At 38.1% G+C, this 24,228-nt stretch overlaps 1 protein-coding gene across 1 annotated transcript in view; it reads left to right on the forward strand.

Annotated features, from left to right (window-relative positions):
* The window catches only part of IQCM (IQ motif containing M), a gene marked incomplete at both ends in the record, with an annotated part of 428,042 nt that overhangs the window by 341,881 nt on the left and 61,933 nt on the right, over nt 1-24,228 (forward strand). The window contains one exon of the mRNA XM_082611212.1: nt 8,370-8,531. Coding sequence (XP_082467338.1) covers nt 8,370-8,531 — 162 coding nt within the window. The remainder of the gene's footprint in view (nt 1-8,369; nt 8,532-24,228) is intronic.

A 24,228-nucleotide genomic window follows, 5' to 3' on the forward strand; every position in this document is an offset into this window, starting at 1 on the left:
TTCTTCTGCATCCTTGTTAAACGTTTCTTGTATTTTCTCCATTCTATTTCCAAGATTTTGGATCATCTTTACTATCATTATTCTGAATTCTTTTTCAGGTAGACTGCCTATTTCCTCTTCATTTGTTAGGTTTGGTGGTTTTTTACCTTGCTCCTTCATCTGCTGTGTGTTTCTCTGTCTTCTCATTTTGCTTAACTTACTGTGTTTGGGGTCTCCTTTTCGCAGGCTGCAGGTTTGTAGTTCCCGTTGTTTTTGGTGTCTGTCCACAGTGGCTAAGGTTGGTTCAGTGGGTTGTGTAGGCTTCCTGGTGGAGGGGAGTAGTGCCTGTGTTCTGTTGGATGAGGCTGGATCCTGTCTTTCTGGTGGGCAGGTCCACGTCTGGTCGTGTGTTTTGAGGTGTCTGTGGCCTTATTATGATTTTAGGCAGCCTCTCTGCTAATGGATGGGGTTGTGTTCCTGTGTTGCTAGTTGTTTGGCATACGGTGTCCAGCACTGTAGCTTTCTGGTCATTGAGTGGAGCTGGGTCTTGGCATTGAGATGGAGATCTCTGGGAGATTTTCGCTGTTTGATATTATGTGGAGCTGGGAGGTCTCTTGTGGACCAGTGTCCTGAACGTCGCTCTCCCACCTCAGAGGCCCAGCCCTGACGCCTGGCTGGAGCACCAAGAGACTGTCATCACATGGCTTAGAATAAAAGGGAGAAAAAGAAAGAAAGAAAGAAAGAAGTTGATAAAATAAAATAAAGTAAAATAAAATAAAGTTATTAAAATAAAAAATTATTAAAAATTTTTAAGTAATAATAAAAAAAAGAAAGAAGAGAGCAACCAAACCAAAAAAGAAACCCACCAATGATAACAAGTGCTAAAAACTATACTAAAAACAAACAAACAAACAAACAAAAACAAATGGAGAGACAGAACCCTAGGACAAATGATAAAAGCAAAGTTATACAGACAAAGTCACACACAGAAGCATACACATACACACTCACAAAAAGGGAAAAAGGGAAAAAAATATATATACATTGTTGCTCCCAACATCCATCTCCTCAATTTGGGATGATTTGTTGTCTATTCAGGTATTCCACCGATTCAGGGTACATCAAGTTGATTGTGGAGATTTAATCCGCTGCTCCTGAGGCTGCTGGGCGAGATTTCCCTTTCTCTTCTTTGTTTGCACAGCTCCCGGGGCTCAGGTTTGGATTTGGCCCCGCCTCTGCATGTAGGTCGCCGGAGGGCGTCTGTTCTTCGCTCAGACAGGACGGGGTTAAAGGAGCAGCTGATTCGGGGGGTCTGGCTCACTCAGGCCGGGGGGGAGGCAGGGGTCTGGGTGCAGGGCGAGCCTGCGGTGGCAGAGGCCGACGGGATGTTGCACCAGCCTGAGGCGCGCCCTGCGTTCTCCCAGGGAATTTGACCCTGGATCACAGGACCCTGGCAGTGGCGGGATGCACAGGCTCCCGGGAGGGGAGGTGTGGATTGTGACCTGTGCTCGCACACAGGCTTCTTGGTGGCGGCAGCAGCAGCCTTAGCGTCCCACGCCCATCTCTGGGGTCCGCGCTGATAGCCGTGGCTCACGCCCGTCTCTGGAGCTCCTTTAAGCGGCGCTCTTAATCCCCTCTCCTCGTGCACCAGGAAACAAAGAGGCAAGAAAAAGTCTCTTGCCTCTTCGGCAGGTCCAGACGTTTTCCCGGACTCCCTCCCAGCCAGCCGTGGTGCACTAGCCCCTTCAGGCTGTGTTCACGCCGCCAACCCCAGTCCTCTCCCTGTGCTCCGACCGAAGCCCAAGCCTCAGCTCCCAGCCCCCACCCGACCTGGCGGGTGAGCAGACAAGCCTCTCGGGCTGGTGAGTGCCGGTCGGCACCGATCCTCTGTGCGGGAATCTCTCCACTTTGCCCTCCGCACCCCTGTGGCTGCGCTCTCCTCCACGGCCCCGAAGCTTCCCCCCTCCACCACCTGCAGTCTCCAACCGCAAAGCGGCTTCTAGTATGTGGAAACCTTTCCTCCTTCACAGCTCCCTCCCTATTGCAGGTACCTTCCCTATTCTTTTGTCTCTGTTTTTTCTTTTTTCATTTACCCTACCCAGGTACGTGGGGAGTCATTTGCCTTTTGGGAGGTCTGAGGTCTTCTGCCAGTATTCAATAGGTGTTCTGTGGGAGTTGTTCCACATGTAGATGTATTTCTGATGTATTTGTGGGGAGGAAGGTGATCTCCACGTCTTACTCTTCCGCCATCTTGAAGATCCTTCTCCTGTAATGCTTTTAAAACCATAAAATAATGTTAAAATAACAATGGAACCAAAATATTTACCAAACAAAAGTATGTCTTTAGTATGATTCCATTTACGATGTTTTTTAAAATCCCTGTGATTCTTTAAGTACAAGTCTGGGGACCACTTCCTTAAATATTCAAATTCAGGGTCTATAGTAGGGAAGCAGTGAGACCTTGATAATACAATCGGCCTGTTCAGGAGAGGGAGGGACAGGCATATTTGGGTCCTCTGAACACTCACCACCTGTTCTGAGTATTAAGCATAATGAGCCTTGCTTATCTGCGAGGCAGGAGGTAACTATAGGTGTCTAAGGAGGTCCCACTGTGGGGTTTTATTCTGGCTTCCATACTCAGCAAACTAAGAGGGTTATAATCAATTGATGAACTGTGGTTTTGACCTTAGAGGTTGTCAATAGTCTGTATAAAATAAATTCTTGTGGAGAAGACTAACATCAGAAAACCACCTGGAAAGAGCTATGAGCTCTTGTGAGAGAAACCATAGTGCTGACTATGCAGGGACAACTAAAGGATTTAGAAAGATTAGAAGAAGACTTCAAAGGGAGAGGCCACCAGACAACTAGCAACCGCTGAAGGTGCTAACAGTCCCATGATACCAGGAACAGTGTATTTAAAATGATATGGCATCCTCGTTGAAAGGACTGACTTTGAAGTTAGAATTAAGATTAGGTCCTGGCCTCACCACTTACTGTGAGGCCATGAAAATGCTCTTTAACCTCTATATGCCTGAGCGTCTTGAGCTATGTTATGAGTATGCTAGTATTGAACTCATAGAATTGTCAGCAAGTCACACATATGTGATTTTAGGATTAATTTAGCTAATGTACATAACCTGCTTAGCACACTGCCTGCTATATACTAAGCTCCCAATGAATACTATGAGTTATTGTTTGTTGTATTTATTTGTTAATCAAAAAGCCTTTTATTGACCCTTTCCCAGTATCAGGCACAGGGCTAGGTGCTAGGAGATTCAGTGGTTAGCAAACAATCATGGACCTTGTCTGCCTGTAAATGATAGTCTTGTGAAGGAGGCAGATCTCAAGTAATAATAGGAATAATATAATTACAAACTTCAGTAAGTGTAATGGAGGAAAAGTACAGAGAACAATAATTGTTAGCAAACAATCATGGACCTTGTCTGCCTGTAAATGATAGTCTTGTGAAGGAGGCAGATCTCAAGTAATAATAGGAATAATATAATTACAAACTTCAGTAAGTGTAATGGAGGAAAAGTACAGAGAACAATAACTCTGAGATGATATAATGTGAAAGCTTGATCTAGTTGGTGAGAGTCAGAGGACACTTTGAGAAGAGACATGAAGGTGTTGTAGACGTTGATGAGGCAACGGAGGAAAGGGTTTGGGAGGAGAACATACCAGCTACACAGAACATCTTATGCAAAGCTTCTGAAGTAGGAGGATGCAAGGTGTGATTCTGAAACTGAAAGAAAGCCAAGGTTGCTAGAGTAGAGATGGAGGAGGAGGCAGAGGCCAGAATGTTCAAAATCTTTCAGGACATAGTAAGGACTTGGTATTATTTTAAGAGCATCAGGAAGCCATTGAATAGGAAAATGTATGAAATAGGGGACCATTGAATAGGAAAATGTATGAACTAGGGAACTGTTGAATAGGAAAATGTATGAACTAGGGAACTGCTGAATAGGAAAATGTATTAAAAATACTTTAAAAAATATTATTCTGGCTGCTGTTTAGAGGCAAGATCAAAAGGGCCAAGAAGACTGTTTAGGAGGCAAAAGTGTTTGTATAAAAATAGCTGATAGTTTTTCTAGGAGGGTGGCAGTGGGTAGTGCGGTATCAAGGAGATCTCCTAGTTTTCTAGGTTGTGCCATTAAATAGGGGCTATTTACTGAGACGGGAATCCTAGAACAGGACAGACATTAGTGCCTATTTGTTAGCCAAGTGGAGTTGTCAATTAGGCAACTGGATATCATGATTTTGCCATATTTTGTTAACACTAAGGTGTATATTTTCGTATTTTAATGTCTCTAAAATTGAGCTATATCTTATAATCAATGGTATGCCCTAGTTAAATTTCCAGTCTTTTATATTTCTTCGTGGTGTGTAAACTAATGGGGTCATCAACATCTATAATGTCTTAGATTCAACAAAATATGCTAATAATAGCAACAAGGAAGACCACCATAGCATCAATTAGTAGCTCACAAGCACTAATTAACACAAGACTTCTGATCAGTGTACAACAGGAACCACTTACCCTTAGAATATCCAAAATAGTGTAGGAGTGACCAGAAAGAGCAATGACTTCAGGATGACTGTCCACTGTTCCACCCACCCATCCAGAAGACAAGTAAGATGGGGGACAAGACAGGAAACTGCCCTCATTATCTAAATAGGATAGAGACTGTACCAGCATCTGTTAAATGAAGAGCATGATAATAATAGTAATAACACTTAAATAATGCTGGCCATAGACTAGGTGTTCTTCTAAAGACTTTATATCAGCTCATGACAACACTATTATCAACAGTATCAACAGTTTTACTATGATACTGAGCTGGAAAGAAGTTAGCTAACTTGCTTCAGGTCACACAGCTCATAAATGGCAGATCCAGATTCACACCCAAGCAGTGGCCAGCTCTAAAGCCTCTGCTCTCAACCACTGCTGCTACCTCTAATGAAGATACTTAATTACTTGGTGACCTGGGAGCAATAGAGATTTATGGAAATATTGTGTGGGCTTTTGCCAGACCTAGACACATACATCTAAGATCTTCAGAGTTTTACTATGTACATGGCTTGGGGAAGAAGACGTAGGAAGAGCTCTTATTCTTTTGAGTTCTGAGAACTGTATTATTAACTCTAAATGTAATGTGGCAATATTGACTTAGTGACTTAGCAGTATATTAAAAGGAAGGTGCTCTATAAATAACACGTTATCAATATCAGCAACAAAAATTAAATCCCTGTTTTTATCTTGGGATGACATATGTAATAAAACAAAAAGAAGAGGACATGTTTTACAAGCCATACGTCTTCTAAAATGAAAAATGCTTACTTGTAATCAACTTTGATATTATGAAAGGAGGTACAATTATTCCAAAATCATTACGCCTTGTTTATATAAGCTCCAAGTCTCCATTTGTATTACCTGATGGCAACTGGTGGCATTACCAAGACTCTGAGCTGAAAACCTTGAATGTGTGTCTGATACTATAGCTATCACGATATCACATTGTCATGGCAAGTTCAACTTTCCACAGACTTCATGTGTTTCTGCTTAAGTCTTCAATCAGGATAAGCCAGGAAGAGAAAGTGGCAGGTCTACATTCACCACTGCTTAGATTTTAGTGTAGGCATTTCATTTTTCCCCAAATGAAAACATTTGCCTTTATGGAAAATAAAATGTTTTATTAAAACTAATAAGCATAGCCCTATTAAATAACATTACTAAACATCTTGTTTAAGCTAAAAGAATTAGAAAGATATAAATCTTGAAGAGGAGAGAAATCTAAGTGTAATTTGGTCCTTCACACTAAAAAGGCTGCTATTACTGCTAGATTTTTCTACTTTATTTTATTTTTCTTTATGGTTTCGAAGAGAGAAACTCTGATCTGTTTTATTTCCTCGCTTTGTGTGTGAAGGAAAACTTCAGGATTGTATTTAATTTCACTCTATGATTTCTCATAATGTAATTAATGCTGCATCCTCCTTCACAATTCATTCCTTCACAAAATGCTGCCGCCTTCACAACTTGAAGAGACCTCTACTGCCTGAGGATCTCCCCTGCTCAACTTCTTGAAGAAGTATGATCAGAGTGAAAAAGTAAAGCAGGGTTGACTCTTTAGCACTGCTTTGTAATAGTTCTGGCTTCCTTTCTTCTGTTGACAGATGAGAAAGGATTTAGAATTATTCAAGTGAGATATATCTAATAACTGTTTGCATATCTGAGCATATATGAAGATGTCTGCTGTTTTTAGTTAGAGGGGAATAATTTTGAACTTTTCCTTTTAAAAAGAGGCAGAAAACTCCCTAAGATGTTTATAATTGAAAGATGCAATAACTTTATTTCCTGGCTCTCTCATGGTTTTTATTAGTGTTGGAATAATACTAGATGAAAATTAAAACTAACACACTCATGTAGTACTCATGTCTACTCATGTAGACATGGTGCTATAAATTTTTATATATCCCTTATATCACTTAATCCTAACAATAACCCTATGATGTCAGTATTATCACCAGGAGGTAAATGTGATTCATCTAATATTTCATTGCCTGTTAATGGTGGTTCAAGAATTAAAACCCAGGTCTGTTTGTATCAATCAGGATCCAGTTAGAAACTAAAACTACATGGTGATTTGAGCAGGAAAAGATTAATATAAAGAATTATTAACTATGCTCGTGATTAAATAAGATCGGCTACTAAGGGTAAAAAAAACCTTAAAGAATTGAGAAGAGCAGATATAGGGAGTGGCACTAACCCTCGGTCTGAGGCAGAGCACTTAAGGAAAGAACAAATTTTAAAGAGTGCCCCTTACCCTCTCCCTTTACCCTGGGATCCAGCTCTTCTTGGAGAGGACACAGCTGTGACCCAGTGAGTGGCAGAGACGTTTGCTGAGGTAGCATGCTAGTGGAACTCCCAGGGAAGCCACTCTCTGGGGTTCTGGGGAAACTTCCCATAAGGAGGTGTCTCAGTGTGGAACCCATACAAGGGAAGTTGGTGCCTCACGGAACGTGCTAGCAAGCTCCCAGAGTGTGAGTCAGGGGAGCCCTGTGGGGTGCCAAGCAACATGGCCGAGAAGGTGCCCTGCACTGCTGGTCCCTTTGCATGGTAGGAGCTATCAGAGAAAATCCCCCGGAACCAGGAAGAGCCTCTTTGTCCTCTAGTTTCCTACCTTACCCTCTATGAAGGATGCTTAAAAATTTCCCATATGGCAAGAGAGAAATATTCTAGTCTCACAAGTAGGACAATGAAGGGTGGATTTAGGGTGAGGCAATAGATGGTTACTACCCACCAACAAATCTGCTTTCTTAATCATTTAATCATTATGTTGTACTGCCTTATACTTACCACAAAATATGATATTTGAAAAAATAAAGGGGAAAAAAAGGAAGGAAGGTAGAGGTAGGAAGAAAAAGATAAACAATGTAACAGGATTATAAGTGAAGATTTACATCAGTATCTCTCTTTTCTTTGAAATGTTTCTAGGTAGAGTCACTTCGAATTAATTGCTCAGGAGACTGCCTTATTAAATTTTAAGACATTGGCTTATCAACCAAAAACTGAAGACACAAACTGCAGGCCCAAGGGCCATAACCAAAGATTTTTCACTCTACAATTCAAATTATTTTTTAATCCCAGCTTTCTCATCTACTAGTTAATGCAGGTCATGTTCACTTGACAAACATTTGTTTGCAAATAAGAGCTCCTCCTCAGATAATCCAAATCCTAATTGCATCATTTACAGACTATAAGATTTAGGCAAGTTATTTAATTTCTTTGGGCCTCCAATTCCTCATGTAAAATGATGATAACAGTATCTACCTTACAGATGTGTTATGAAAATTAAGTGTGTTAATATTCAAAAGCACTTGGGACCATTTCTTGCATATAGTAAGCACTATATAAATATTTGTATAGATGTTATTATATTTTCTTAAAGACCATAGCCTAAGAATATGTATTCTTTCAGTAGTTCCAGTTTATGGAACTCTTCATTTAATCAACATTTTTGTCAGATTATTCTGATTTCATTGTTTAATGGCAATTTTAAAAATATGATTACATTATAGTATGTATAACGTGAATGCTGTTAGTTGGTTATCTTACTTTGTCCTACAGCTATTAACAACAGTGCTTTAAACTGATAGTGTTTGAAGATTCTAATAGCAAGCCCTTACTCCTTAATTTTTGCTATGAATTATCTGAACGGTAAGATTTTTGGTGAAGTACTTTTGGCTAAAGAAAACTATGTTGTCAGCATAACCATTAGCATTCAAATTATTCAATAGTTTTAAATTTACATCCCTTAAAAGAAGCATATTAGAAATTTTGTAAAAATGTCTAAAATTAAAAACAAATTAATGTTCTTCTTTTTTTACAGAAGACCATGCAATATACTCTGATATCATCAAGAAGTCCAATGCAATTGAAATGTTATTTACACTCTACCCTCCTCAAGGTGCCCATGTGTGTACTAATATGAGGCTTAGATCAACTTGGCTAAGACCCATAGTAAATGGGGAAGAAGGATATAAGTATATAGGTAAGATGCTGAACCTTATAATTTCCTTTTATAATAAGGCAGAAATGACCTTGTACTTTATAAAACCCTTATCCATCACTTAGATGATATGGGATGATAGGCCTTATAGAACATTCCCTTTCATTCTTGAGTATTATGCTTGCAATTTTAAAAGTGGCTGATTTATACTTTGGTGACTCCATTAAAATAGTGGAAACACTGTGTTTATCCATTTATCTGATGATGGATATTTGGCTTGTTTTTTTAAAAAAAGTGATACTACAAGGAAAGCTGCTACGAACATTCATGTACTGGACTGTGTATAGACATATGTTTGCATTTCTCTTGACTAAACTGTTTTCCAGCATGGTTAAACCATTTCATATTCCCCATCAGTAGAAATATGAGAGTTGCATTTGTTCCATAGCTATATCAATACTAAGTGTAATCAGTTTTTCTAATTTTAGCCATTCTAAGAGATAGCATTGGTATTCCATTGTGGTTTTAATTTGCATTTCTCTAGTAGACAGTGATATACAGCATATTTTCATGTATTTGTCATTTGTGTATCTTCTTTGGTGAAATGTCTGTTCAAAGTTTTGGCCATTTTTATATTTTTTGCTGTTGTTTTAAGCATTGAGAGTCCTTTAGATATTCTGAATATAAATTTCCAGTTTACCACTGTATTCTTTTATGGCTCACGTTTTTACTGTCATATCCAAGAAATATTGGTTAGACCTCTGGTCACAAGGTTTTCTTCTAGAAATTTTATAGTTTTAAATTTTATATTTCAGTGTATAATTTGTTTTGAGCTCTATTTTGTACATGACTCAAGGTTGAAGTTTTGTCTTTTTTCTAACATATTGATACCCAAATGTGCTAGCACTATTTGTTTAAAAGACTATCCTTCTATGCATTAACTTTGTATTTTGGAAAACCAAATAGTCCAAAGAAAATATATAGATGGCAAATAAGCACATGAAAATATGACCAATATTATTAGTTATTAGGAAAATACAAATAAAAACCATAATGTCATACCACTACTCATCTATTAGAATGACTAAAATAAAATTTAAAAATCTGACAATACCAAATCTGGCAAGAATGTAGGAAAACTGGAACATTCATATATTGCTGGTGGAAATACTAAATTGTACAACCCATTTCTAAAGATTTTGATACTTTCTTATAAATTAATATGCTCTAACCATAAAGCCTAGCCTTTCTACTCCTAGGTAATTACCTAAGAGGATTGAAAGTATTTGTTTACACAAAAACCTATATATAAATATGTGTAGCTGCTTAATCATAATTGCCAAGGGCTGGAAAAACACAAATGTTCTTCAACTGGTGAATGGATAATCAAAATTTGTTAACATTTGTACAGTGAAATAGTATCCAGCAATAAAGAGGAATGAGTTACTGATACAATAACATGGATGAATTTCAAATGCATTATGTTAAGTGAAAGAAGCCAAACTCAAAGGCTATAATTTGATTCCATTTAAATGACACTTTGGAAAAGCAAAACTAGTAGGACAGAGTCAGCCCTGTGATTGTCAGGGGTTAATGCTGGTGGGAGGGTTTAACTACAGAGAGGTTGCATGAGGGAGTTCTTAGGGTGATGAAGCTGTTCTGCATAGCTAAAACGAACTGTATGCCAAAAAGAATGAATTTTACTGAAAGTAAAAATTTTAAACACAAAATAAAAAGAGAGAAGAATTTAAGAATGGCAAACAAATCCAAAAATGATGCGCACTGCTATTAGTCATTAGGGAGATGTAAATTAAACACAGTAGGATACCACTGCACACCTACCTTAAGGGCTAAATTAAAAAGTCAGAACACACCAAGTGCAGCAACTAGAACACTAATATCCTGCCAATGCAAATGTAAAATTTTAAAAACACTATGCAAAATGGTTTGACATTTTCTTAAAAAGTTATAGATACACTTACTATATGACTCAGCCATACCACTCCTAGATATTTGTCCATAAGAAAAGAAATTATATGTACATACAGGGACTTGTACATGAATATTCATAGATTCTTTTTTTGTTAAAGACCCAAACTAGAAACAACTCAAATGCCCATCCACAGGTGAAAGGATAAACAAATTGTGATATATCTATGCAGAATACTACTCATCACTATAAAAGAACAAACTATTGACAGTATATAATACATATAACAAACAATATGGCTGAATCTCACATGAATTATGTTGAAAAAGTTTAGACAAAAAAAGAGTACAAGAGTATGATTCCATTTATATAGAAGTCTAGAAGTTGCAAACTAACTAGGCCTGTGACAGAATCAGATCCGCGGTTACCTGGGACGGAGGTGGCAAATAGAAGTGAGACATGATGGATTACAAAATTTGAGGGATGATGTCAATAGAAATGTTTATTAACTTGATTGCGGTGATAGGTGATGGTTCCATGGATATAAACATATGTCAAAATTCATCAAATTATACACTTTAAGTACATGTAGTTTTTAATTTACACTTCAATAAAGGTGTAAAAATAAAGTTGAAAACATAAATTTAAACAACCAAGATAGTTAAATTTGTATTTTGGGACTTTTTTTGAAAGATGACTTCTCTTTAAGTTTAAAACTAGCATATTAGAACTCATCTGGAGAGTCACAAATTTAATGCAGTCTCATTTGGCTTGTGCATATAAAGATCTATTTAAGTGCTCAGTTCTGAAAGATAGCCTGGAGGAAGAAGTGGGAAAGAGAAATAAAATTATGAAAAAGGAAGTTGAAGGCTTTAGGTTCTATAAGATGAACCAAGACCCTGATTGCAATTTATTTTCTCTTTGCAATTTTTCCCCTGAAAGTTAACCTATCATTCTAAAAGATTTGTGTTCATTGTCTACAGCCCATTTGTGAACATTTGGTCCAAATAAAACAAATAGAAAGGAAATACAGAAGTGGCCTTATAAGTTGAGGGCTCCATCTTCTGAGGTTTTATGCTTTCTTTCTCCTTTTTAGTAGGTGGCCAGGGCCTTGCATCTTTTTGAATTACAGTGGTTATTAAATTGATTGACAAGAGAGTTTGCAGCATTTGCCTTGAAAAAGATTAGTCTATTATAGAAGTGCTTTCCGAAACTCAGGTTTTTTTTGTTTTTTTTACATCTTTATTGGAGTATAATTGCTTAACAATGGTGTGTTAGTTTCTGCTTTATAACAAAATTAATCAGTTATACATATACATATGTTCCCATATCCCCTCCCTCTTGCGTCTCCCTCCCACTGAAACTCATTTAACTCCTTAACTATAAACATTTTAGGGAAGATAGCTCTGGGAATTTATTACATGTTCCAATATTAATACGCCACAATGTAGGCACTCCTGTTTATTGATTTCACTCTGTAGATTTAGAGATGTATCATCAGCAAGAACTGAAGCGTAGTTAACAGTTACTAAATGCTCTGTAAATGGCATGGACTACTAACAAAGTATGTAGTATTCAGACCATACATACTCTGAAAATATTTCATATATCCGTATTTTATATCCCAGAATTCCTAGCACAGTGGCTTGAATGTAACTGGAATGCTGAATATGTCATAATTTCAAATTGCTTAATAGGCACAAAGTATGTCTTCTTAATCATAATTTTGTAATCTTAGACCATCAATGAAGTTAAAAAAAAAAAGTCTTTAAATTTTTTTCGAGGAACATAGTCTTGTCAACCCTGTTTTCGGAAAGGTTATTTGGAGGGCTAGTCTTTTAATATGTCTTTGGCTATCTCTCCTTATGAGTTGTCTGTCTTTGAGCTCCCCTGATATTATGGCCTATCACAGGTACACTGAACTTGTTCCTCTCCTTCATTAAGTTTTTGTGACTTTGGTGAATTTCCAGCCTGGAAGCTGTAGATTACATTAATGAGCTCTTGGAATTCTAATGGGAATACCTTGAAAGGGGTACGTTAGCCATTGTCTTTCAGGGAAATAATTTAGGGAATACAAATGAATGACTAAACTACTTTCTCAAACCAATGGTCCATTCTTAACTGAACTCATATTGTTATATTAATGTAAGCTTTCTAATTAGTTCAGATTCTGAGTAATGAGCAAAGACCTCTAGTTCTATTTCTTTTTCATACATCATTTTGAGCCCTTATATAGTAAATTTTACTTACCTTTATAACATATTGTTATTTAAGTTGTATAATTAATACTGGAACCTGATTTCCTGGCCTAATCACTATTATGTTACCTATTACGAGTACAAGGTATCTTTTTATGCCCTTCAGTTTATTCCGCTGCCTTCAAGCAAGACCTGATATACATCAGCCAAATGGGAATCTGTCCCACCTTTAAAGACTGTGGCAATTACTCAGTCGTCCTTGACAGCTCAGAATTTTCTACTTTGCAACATGACTTTCTTTTCTTATGTATCCTTTATTGCAGTTGTAACTGTTTCACTCTCCACAAAATAAAGGCTATGCCTACATGATTAAGACCTTTTCTTTTTTCTAAAAATATTCCTTTTAAAATATTATTCCTCAGACGTCCTCTTTCTAATCCTTAATGTCTTTTGGCACTTCTCTCTAAACATTTCCCATATTTTCTCATTTGTTTTAAGTGATGGAACTTAGACTAATATATAGTAATCCAATAAGTCTGATTTATTATGAATATAATCCTAGCTACTACATGTTCTGCTCATATCGTTGTGCTTTTTTAGACCTTTACACATCTCTGCATTTACTTGGATTTCTATCCATCATTTTTAATCTCCTTTTTATGACATATTTCTTGTAGCTATTTGATATATATGTAATTTATTTTGCCTTCTTAAATTTCCTACCCTGACTTCTGATTTTCCTTAACTTATTTAGAATATGGACATTTATTACTCTTGTCAAAATTCAGTTGACAATGTTGAACCCATTCTTTGAGGTGTTCTATAAGATTATTATATAATGGAAAACCCAAATAAATCCTGATTCGAAAGGAGCTCCATATATATATATATATATATATATAAACATCTTTATTGGACTATAATTGCTTTACAATGGTGTGGGAATTTCTGCTTTATAACAAAGTGAATCAGTTATACATATACATATGTTTCCATATCTCTTCCCTTTTGCGTCTCCCTCCCTCCCACCCTCCCTATCACAACCCTCTAGGTGGTCACAGAGCACCAAGCTGATCTCCCTGTGCTATGCGGCTGCTTCCCACTAGCTATCTATTTTACGTTTGGTAATGTATATATGTCCATGCCACTCTCTCCCTTTGTCCCAGCTTACCCTTCCCCCTCCCCATATCCTCAAGTCCATTCTTTAGTAGGTATGTGTCTTTATTCCCGTCCTGGCCCTAGGTTCTTCATGACCTTTTTTTTTTTTCTTAGATTCCATATATATGTGTTAGCATACAGTATTTGTTTTTCTCTTTCTGACTTACTTCACTCTGTAGGACAGACTCTAGGTCCATCCACCTCACTACAAATAACTCAATTTCATTTCCTTTTATGGTGGAGTAATATTCCATTGTATATATGTGTCACATCTTCTTTATCCATTCATCTGTTGATGGACAGTTAGGTTGCTTCCATGTCCTGGCTATTGTAAATAGAGCTGCAATGAACATTTTGGTATATGACTCTTTTTGAATTATGGTTTTCTCAGGATATATGCCCAGGACTGGGATTGCTGGGTCGTATGGTAGCTCTATTTTTAGTTTTTTAAGGAACGTCCATACTGTTCTCCATAGTGGCTGTATCAATTTACATTCCCACCAACAGTGCAAGAGGGTTCCCTTTTCTCCACACCCTCTCCCGCATGTATTGCTTGTAGATTTTTTGATTATGGCCATTCTGACCAGTGTGAGGTGATACCTTATCGTAGTTTTGATTTGCATTTCTCTAATGATTAGTGATGTTGAGTATCCTTTCATGTGTTTGTTGGCAATCTGTATATCTTCTTTGGAGAAATGTCTATTTAGCTCTTCTGGACATTGTTGGATTGGGTTGTTTGTTTTTTTGGTATTGAGCTGCATGAGTTGCTTGTATGTTTTGGAGATTAATCCTTTGTCAGTTGCTTCCTTTGCAAATATTTTCTCCCATTCTGAGTGTTGTCTTTTCGTCTTGTTTATGGTTTCCTTTGCTGTGCAAAAGCATTTAAGTTTCATTAGGTCCCATTTGTTTATTTTTGGTTTTATTTCCATTTCCCTAGGTGCTGGGTCAAAAAGGATCTTGCTGTGATTTATGTCATAGAGTGTTCTGCCTATGTTTTCCTCTAAGAGTTTGATAGTGTCAGGCCTTACATTTAGGTCTTTAATCCATTTTGAGTTTATTTTGGGGTATGGTGTTAAGGAGTATTCTAATTTCATACTTTTCCATGTACCTGTCCAATTTTCCCAGCACCACTCATTCAAGAGGCTGTCTTTTCTCCACTGTATATTCTTGCCTCCTTTATCAAAGATAAGGTGACCATATGTGCATGGTTTATCTCTGGGCTTTCTATCCTGTTCCATTGATCTATATTTCTGTTTATGTGTCTTAATTACTGTAGCTTTGTAGTATAGTCTGAAATCAGGGAGCCTGATTCCTCCAGCTCCATTTTTCTTTCTCAAGATTGCTTTGGCTATTCAGGGTCTTTTGTGTTTCCATACAAATTGTGACATTTTTCTTCTAGTTCTCTGAAAAATGCCAGTGGTAGTTTGATAGGGATTGCATTGGATCAGTAGATTGCTTTGGGTAGTAGAATCATTTTAACAATGTTGATTCCTCCAATCCAAGAACATGGTATATCTCTCCATCTATTTGTATCATCTTTAATTTCTTTCATCAGTGTCTTATAGTTTTCTGCATACAGGTCTTTTGTCTCCTTAGGTAGGTTTATTCCTAGATATTTTATTCTTTTTGTTGCAGTGGTAAATGGGAGTGCTTCTTAATTTCTCTTTCATATTTTTCATCATTAGTTTAGGAATGCTAGAGATTTCTGTGCATTAATTTTGTATCCTGCTACTTTACCAGATTCATTGATTAGCTCTAGTAGTTTTCTGGTAGCATCTTTAGGATTCTCTATGTATAGTATCATGTCATCTGCAAACAGTGACAGCTTTACTTCTTCTTTTCCTATTTGGATTCCTTTTATTTCTTTTTCTTCTCTGATTTCCGTGGCTAAACTTCCAAAACTATGTTGAATAATAGTGGTGAGAGTGGGCAACCTTGTCTTGTTCCTGATATTAGTGGAAATGGTTTCAGTTTTTCACCATGGAGGATGATGTTGGCTGTGGGTTTGTCATATAGGGATTTATTATGTTGAGGAAACATCCCTCTATGCCTACTTTCTGGAGGGTTTTTATCATAAATGGGCGTTGAATTTTGTCGTAAGCTTTCTCTGCATGTATTGAGATGATCATATGGTTTTGTTTGTTTGTTTGTTTTGTTTTTTGTTTTTGCGGTACGCGGGCCTCTCACTGCTGTGGTCTCTCCCCGTTGTGGAGCACAGGCTCTGGACACGCAGGCCCAGCAGCCATGGCTCACGGGCCCAGCTACTCCGTGGCATGTGCGATCCTTCTGGACCAGGGCATGAACCCACGTCCCCTGCATTGGCAGGCAGACTCTCAACAACTGCGCCACCAGGGAAGCCCGATCATATGGTTTTTGTTCTTCAATTTGTTAATATGGTGTATCATATTAATTGATTTGTGTATATTGAAGAATCCTTGCATTCCTGGGATAAACCCCACTTGATCATGGTGTATGATCCTTTTAACGTGCTGTTGGATTCTGTTTGCTAGTATTTTGTTGAGGATTTTTGCATCTATGTTCATCAGTGATATTGGCCTGTAGTTTTCTTTCTTTGTGACATCTTTGTTTGGGTTTGGTATCAGGGTGATGGTGGCCTCGTAGAATGAGTTTGGGAGTGTTCCTCCCTCTGCTATATTTTAGAAAAGTTTGAGAAGGATAGGTGTTGCCTCGTCTCTAAATGTTTGACAGAATTCGCTTGTGAAGCCATCTGGTCCTGGGCTTTTGTTTCTTGGAAGAATTTTAATCCCAGTTTTAATTTCAGTGCTTGTGATTGCACTGTTCATATTTTCTCTTTCTTCCTGGTTCACTCTCAGAAGGTTGTGCATTTCTAAGAATTTGTCCGTTTCTTTCAGGTTGTCCATTTTATTGGCATAGAGTTGCTTGTAGTAATCTCTCATGATCCTTTGTATTTCTGCAGTGTCAGTTATTCTCCTTTTTCATTTCTAATTCTGTTGATTTGAGTCTTCTCCTCTTTTTTCTTGATCAGTCTGTCTAATGGTTTATCAATTTTTTTTATCTTCTCAAAGAACCAGCTTTAATTTTATTGAGCTTTGCTATCGTTTCCTTCATTTCTTTTTCATTTATTGCTGTTCTGATCTTTATGATTTCTTTCCTTCTGCTAACTTTGGGGTTTTTATGTTCTTCTTTCTCTAATTGTGTTGGGTGTAAGGTTAGGTTGTTTTTTTTGAGATGTTTCTTGTTTCTTAAGGTAGGATTGTATTGCTATAAACTTCCCTCTTAGAACTGCCTTTGCTGCATCCCATAGGTTTTGGGTTGTTGTGTTATCATTGTCATTTGTTTCTAGGTGTTTTTTGATTTCCTCTTTGATTTCTTCAGTGATCTCTTGGTTATTAAGTAGTATTTTGTTTAACCTCCATGTGTTTGTATTTTTTACAGATTTTTTCCTGTAATTGATATCTAGTCTCATAGCATTGTGGGCAGAAAAGATCCTTGATATGATTTCAATTTTCTTAAATTTACCAAGGCTTGATTTGTGACTCAGGTATATTCTGTCCTGGAGGATGTTCCATGAGTACTTGAGAAGAATGTGTATTTTGTTGTTTTTGGATGGAATGTCCTATAAATACCAATTAGGTCCATCTTGTTTAATGTATCACTTAAAGCTTGTGTTTCCTTATTTATTTTCATTTTGGATGATCTGCCCATTGGTGAAAGTGGGGTGTAAAAGTCCCCAAGTATGATTGTGTTACTGTCGATATCCCATTTTATGTCTGTTAGTATCTGCCTTATGTATTGAGGTGCTCCTGTGTTGGGTGCATAAATATTTATAATTGTTATATCTTCTTCTTGGATTGATCCCTTGATCATTATGTAGTGTCCTTCTTTGTCTCTTGTAATAGTCTTTATTGTAAAGTCTATTTTGTCTGATATGAGAACTGCTACTCCAGCATTTTTTTGATTTACATTTGCATCAAATATCTTTTTCCATCCCCTCACTTTCAGTCTGTATGTGTCCCTAGATCTGAAGTGGGTCTCTTGTAGACAGCATATAATGTGTCTTGTTTTTGTATCCATTCAGCCAGTCTTTGTCTTTTGGTGGGAGCATTTAATCCATTTTCATTTAAGGTAATTATCAATATGTATGTTCCTATTACCATTTTCTTAATTGTTTTGGGTTTCTTATTGTAGGTCTTTTCCTTCTCTTGTGTTTCCTTCCTAGAGAAGTTCCTTTAGCATTTTTTTAAATTTTTTATTTATTTATTTATTTTTATTCATTTATTTTTTGCAGTACGCAGGCCTCTCACTGTTGTGGCCTCTCCCGTTGTGGAGCACAGGCTCCGGACGCGCAGGCTCAGTGGCCATGGCTCACAGGCCCAGCTGCTCTGTGGCATGTGAGATCCTCCCCTACCGGGGCACGAACCCGTGTCCCCTGCATCAGCAGGTGGACTCTCAACCACTGTGCCACCAGGGAAGCCCCCTTTAGCATTTTTTGTAAAGCTAGTTTGGTGGTGTTGAATTCTGTTGGCTTTCACTTGTCTGTAAAGTTTTTAATTTCTCCATCCAATCTGAATGAGATCCTTGCAGGGTAATGTTGGTTGTAAGTTTTTCTCCTTCATCACTTTAAAAATGTCCTGCCACTCCCTTCTAGCTTGCAGAGTTTCTGCTGAAATATCAGCTGTTAACCTTATAGGGGTTCCCTTGTGTGTTATTTGTTGTTTTTCCCTTGCTGCTTTTAATATTTTTTCTTTTTATTTAATTTTTGATAGTTTGATTAATATGTGTCTTGGCATGTTTCTCCTTGGATTTATACTGTATGGGACTCTCTGTGCTTCCTGGACTTGATTAACTATTTCCTTTCCCATATTAGGGAAGTTTTCAACTAGAATCTCTTCAAATATTTTCTCAGTCCCTTTCTTTTTCTCTTCTTCTTCTGGGACCCCTATCATTCGAATGTTGTTGCATTTAATGTTGTCCCAGAGGTCTCTGAGACTGTCCTCAATTCTTTTTTCTTTATTCTGCTGTGCAGTAGCTATTTCCACTATTTTATCTTCCACTCACTTATCCGGTCTTCTGGCTGAGTTATTCTGCTATTGATCCCTTCTAGAGAATTTTTAATTTCATTTATTGTGTTGTTCATCACTGTTTGTTTGCTCTTTACTTCCTGTATGTCCTTGTTAAACATTTCTTGTATTTTCTCCATTGTATTTCCAAGATTTTGGATCATGCTTACTATCATTATTCTGAATTCTTTTTCAGGTAGACTGCCTATTTCCTCTTCATTTGTTTGGTCTGGTAGCTTTTTACCTTGCTCCTTCATCTGCTGTGTGTTTCTCTGTCTTCTCATTTTGCTTAACTTACTGGGTTTGGGGTTCCCTTTTCACAGGCTGTAAGTTTGTAGTTCCTGTTGTTTTTGGTGTCTGCCCCCAGTGACTAAGGTTGCTTCAGTGGGTTGTGTAGGCTTCTTGGTGGAGGGGACTAGTGATTGTGTTCTGGTGGATGAGGCTGTATCTTGTCTTTCTGGTGGGCAGGTCCATGTCTGGTGGTGTGTTTTGAGTTGCCTGTGGCCTTATTTTGATTTTAGGCAACATCTCTGCTAATGGATGGTGTTGTGTTCCTGTCTTGCTAGTTGTTTGGCATAGGGTGTCCAGCACTGTAGCTTGCTGGTCGTTGAATGGAGCTGGGTCTTAGCCTTGAGATGGAGATCTCTGGGAGATTTTTGCCATTTGATATTACGTGGACCTGGGAGGTCTCTTGTGGACCAGTGTCCTGAAGTTGGCTCTCCCACCTCAGAGGCCCAGCCCTGACTCCTGGCTGGAGCACGAAGAGCCAGTCATCCACACGGCTGGGAATAAAAGGGAGGAAAAATAAGAAAGAAAGAAAGAAAAGAAAGAAAGAAAGAAAGAAAGAAAGAAAGAAAGAAAGAAGATAAAATAAAATAAAATAAAATAAAGTTATTAAAAGAAAAAATAAAAAATAATTATTAAGAAAAAGTTTTTAAAAGGTAATTAAAAAAAACTGACAGACAGAACCCTAAGACCAATGGTAAAAGTAAAGCTCTGAAGACAAAATCACACACAGAAGCCTACACATACACAGTCACAAAAAGGGAAAAAAGGAAAAAAATATATATATCGTTCCTCCCAAAGTCCACCTCCTCAATTTGGGATGATTCGTTGTCTATTCAGGTATTCCACAGATGCAGGGTACATCAGGATGATTGTGGAGATTTAATCCGCTGCTCCTGAGGCTGCTGCGAGGGGTTTTCTTTTCTCTTCTTTCTTCACACAGCTCCTGGGGTTCAGCTTTAGATTTGGCCCTGCCTCTGCATGTAGGTAGCCTGAGGGCATCTGTTCCCGCTCAGACAGGACGGGGTTAAAGGAGCAGGTGATTGGAGGGCTCTGGCTCACTCAGGCCGGGGGGAGGGAGGGGTACGGATGCGGGGCGAGCCTACAGCGGCAAAGACCAGCATGACGTTGCAACAGCCTGTGGCAAGCTGTGTGTTCTCCTAGGGAAGTTGTCCCTGGATCATGGGACCCTGGCAGTGGCGGGCTGCACAGGCTCCCGGGAGGGGAGGTGTCTATAGTGACCTGTGCTTGCACACAGGCTTCTTGGTGGTGGCAGCAGCAGCGGCCTTAGCGTCTCATGCCCTTCTCTGGTGTCCGCGCTGATAGCCATGACTCCCACCCGTCTCTGGAGCTCCTTTAAGCAGCACGCTTAATCCCCTCTCCTCGTGCACCAGGAAACAATGGTCTCTTGCCTCTTAGGCAGTTCCAGACTTTTTCCCAGACTCCCTCCCAGCTAGCTGGGGCGCACTAGCCCCCTTCAGACTGTGTTCGTGCAGGCAACCCCAGTCCTCTCCCTGGGATCTGACCTCCGAAGCCCGAGCCTCAGCTCCCAGCCCCCGCCCACCCTGGCGGGTGAGCAGACAAGCTCTCGGGCTGGAGTGCTGGTCGGCACCGATCCGCTGTGCAGGAATCTCTCCGCTTTGCCCTCTGCACCCCTGTGGCTGCGCTCTCCTCCGCTGCTCCGAAGCTTTCCCCCTCCGCCTCCCACAGTCTCCGCCCGTGAAGGGGCTTAGTAGTGTGTGGAAACGTTTCCTCCTTCACGGCTCCCTCCCACTGGTGCAGGTCCCGTCCCTATTCTTTTGTCTCTGTTTATTCTTTTTTCTTTTGCCCTACCCAGGTACATGGGGAGTTTCTTGCCTTTTGGGAGGTCTGAGGTCTTCTGCCAGCATTCAGTAGGTGTTCTGTAGGAGTTGTTCCAAATGTAGATGTATTTCTGATGTATTTGTGGAGAGGAAGGTGATCTCAGCGTCTTAGTCTTCTGTCATCTTGAAGCTCCTCCTTCCATATATTTTATATCTCTTATGTCTGGTCAAACATAGGAAATTGTCTGTTATTATTTGGACAAGTTTTAATGTACTGTGGCTAGTTCAATGTTGCAATTTACCTATAGAGGTAAATCTTCTTGCTTGAGGAGAATAATGTAGTCCCTTGAAATTTTTCAAGTCAACTGAACTGGAAAAATTGTTTTGGTGTATACCCATTGATCTCCCTTTACCAACTATAAACTCCCAGCAACCTCTACTTTCATATTCTTTAATGTCTCATATTCTTTAATGTCCCTTTGATTTTCTTCATTAAGGGCAAATGATGTGAATGTGTTTTTGTGATAAGTGTAATTGCTGCTAGGAAAAGTGTCATTTTATTTTTATATGGCTCAGTTGGTTAAAACTTTCAACAGTTAGTACACTCACAAGAATAATCCAACGGAAAGGTAAAAATGAATGCTATATTGTATCTGGTTAAAGTTTTTTTTAACTATTGTCAGATTACTAAAAATTCTTTAGGATGATGAAATAGATCTTCTTCATTTTGTTCTTTGCAAATTCCATTTTTTTTCTTGGGCTTCAGTGGTAAAATCAGAGATGTGTTTCCCATTCCCTCAACCCCAGTTTTACCAAGCAGCTTGGAAGCATTGAAGAGGCAGACATTAAGATAAGGCATCAGATCCGTAAGTTAAAGGAAATGTGAGGTGCACGTTTACAAACACCTACCACTCCATACTTTACTGCTTATCTTTGTAAAATAAAAATTGTAGGATCATTGTTTCATTATTTGCCTTCTGCATCTATTTATTTAGCAAGCATTAATTAGGTGTCTACTATATGCTTGGCAACAGAGATTGAGAAACAATTAAAGCTTAATCCCTGCCCTAGAAGTGTTCACATTCTAGCAGATCCAAAACACTATCAGATTTTGGCTCAGTTAGTCCCAGTGAGCACCCCTATTGGTCCATGAGTCAAATAGAGTGATATCAAATGAGCATCTTCCAAAAATTTTTTGGAAGAACATCTCCAAATGATGAAGGTTGGCATTAATACTCAGTATCTGAAATAAAAACTCAAAGCTGAGTTCACTGTCCAACTAAGTAAGGGAGAGTCAATCAAAGTGATTGTATGTTACTTCTCAGGCTAGGCCATAGAAGATTTTGTGGCTTCTCCCTTGCTCTCTTTTGGATAAGCTAGTCAGGAAAGCTAGCTACCATGTCATGGAGACACTCTAGCAGCCCCATTGAGAGGTCTATGTGCTGATGAACTGAGGGCGTGTACTACAGCGAGTGAGGAACTGAGGTCTGTGTGAGTAATGCAACATGGAGGTGGAACCTCCAGCACCGACAGTACTTCTACAGTGATGACTGCAGCTCCAGTGACAGCTTGACTGCAACTTCATGAGAGACCCTGGCCTGACCCACCCAGAAAATCCAGTCCAGATTCCTAACTATTATTATGTGAGACAAATGTTTGCTGTTTTAAGCTTCTAGTTTGGGGGTAATTTTTTACACAGCATACAAATCAGTGATTAATGTTTTTTTAACAGTGGAAGTGAAATAACATAGGATTGAGTGTTGTTCCTCAGGAAAGACTGGGCTGCTGATTGATTGACCTTCAAAAAATTTGTCACTAGAGTGAAACTTTTCTTCATTGGTTAACTTTCAAAAGTAGGATCTCTCACTGATTGGTTGGCTTTCAGAAGTGTGTTTACTGAGGTGAGTTTTTACCAGCTGATAAAACAGGCTTGATATTGGTTCTGGGGGTTACTTGTTAGCATGGCTTTGGAACTATTATTGATTGGTTAAAGAGGTATAAAAAAAAGTTCAAGTATTAACTTGTTACATAGCTGTAGAACTGTAAGGCTTCTTTTAATACTGTGGGGAAAAAGTTATTCTCAATAAATAGGCACAGAAAGAAACAAAGATTACATGGTAGTTAATTTACTAGAAGCAATTAAGCATAATTATGAGCCTAGGAAATGAGAATGACTATATCTGGCAGTATTAGAAGTGATTTTATAAAGATGATGATATATGAGTTTATCCTTACAGAATAGGTTAGAATTACTAAGTATAGAAGAGAAGAAAGCATTGTAGGCAAAGGGAAGAGCATGGGAGAGTCCACAGGTGGGAACTAACTTTGTTTTAAGAAGTTCTTTTTTATCAAATTCTCCTGAACAATTTAGCAGAAGACTCTTTTTTTCTTATTGTGACATAATTGGCATATAAGTTTATATTAGTTTCAGGTGTACAATATAATGATTTGATATTTGTATGTATTGTGAAATGATTAAAACAATAAGTCTAGTTAACATCCATCATAATACTTAGTTACAAATTTTTTCTTGTGACAAGAATTCTTAAGGTCTACTCTCTTAGTAACTTTCAAATATACATTATAGTATTATTATATACAAGCTATACATTACATCCCCATGATTTATTTATTTTATAACTGGAAGTTTGTACCTTTTGACCACCTTCTCCCATTTGCTCCGCCCCCCCCACCTCTGGCAACCACCAATCTATCTCCGTAGCTGTGAATTAAGGGTTTTTTGTTTTTGTTTTTTAGATTCCATATATAAGTGCAATCGTACAGTATTTGTCTTTCTCTGTCTGATTTATGTCACTCACTCAGCATTATGACCTCATGGTCCATCCATGTTGTTGCAAATGGCAAGATTTCCTTCTTTTTATGGCTGAATAATATTCCACTGTATGTTTGTGTGTATATATATATATACATATATATATATATGTACATATATATACAATATATATGTATACATATATCCCTATGTCAATGAATAGAGGGATAAAAAATGTGGAGCATGTATACATATGTATGTATATATACGTATATGTATACACGCTTCACATTTTTTTACCCCTCTGTTCATTGATGGGCACTTAGGTTGCTTCCATGTCTTAGCTATTGTAAATAATCCTGCAATGAGCATGGAGGTACATATATTTTTGAGTTAGTGTTTTTGTTTCCTTCAGATAAATACCCAGATATGGAATTACTAGTTGGTAGTTTTATTTTTAACTTTTTCAGGAACCTTCATATCTCTTTCTCTGGTAGTTCTATTAGTTTTTGAGAACATATTCCTTATTTCCAGACTAAAATTCTTTAACA

Source organism: Mesoplodon mirus (assembly GCF_964341445.2).
Source record: "Mesoplodon mirus genome assembly, chromosome: 2".
Classification (NCBI taxonomy): Eukaryota; Metazoa; Chordata; class Mammalia; order Artiodactyla; family Ziphiidae; genus Mesoplodon; species Mesoplodon mirus.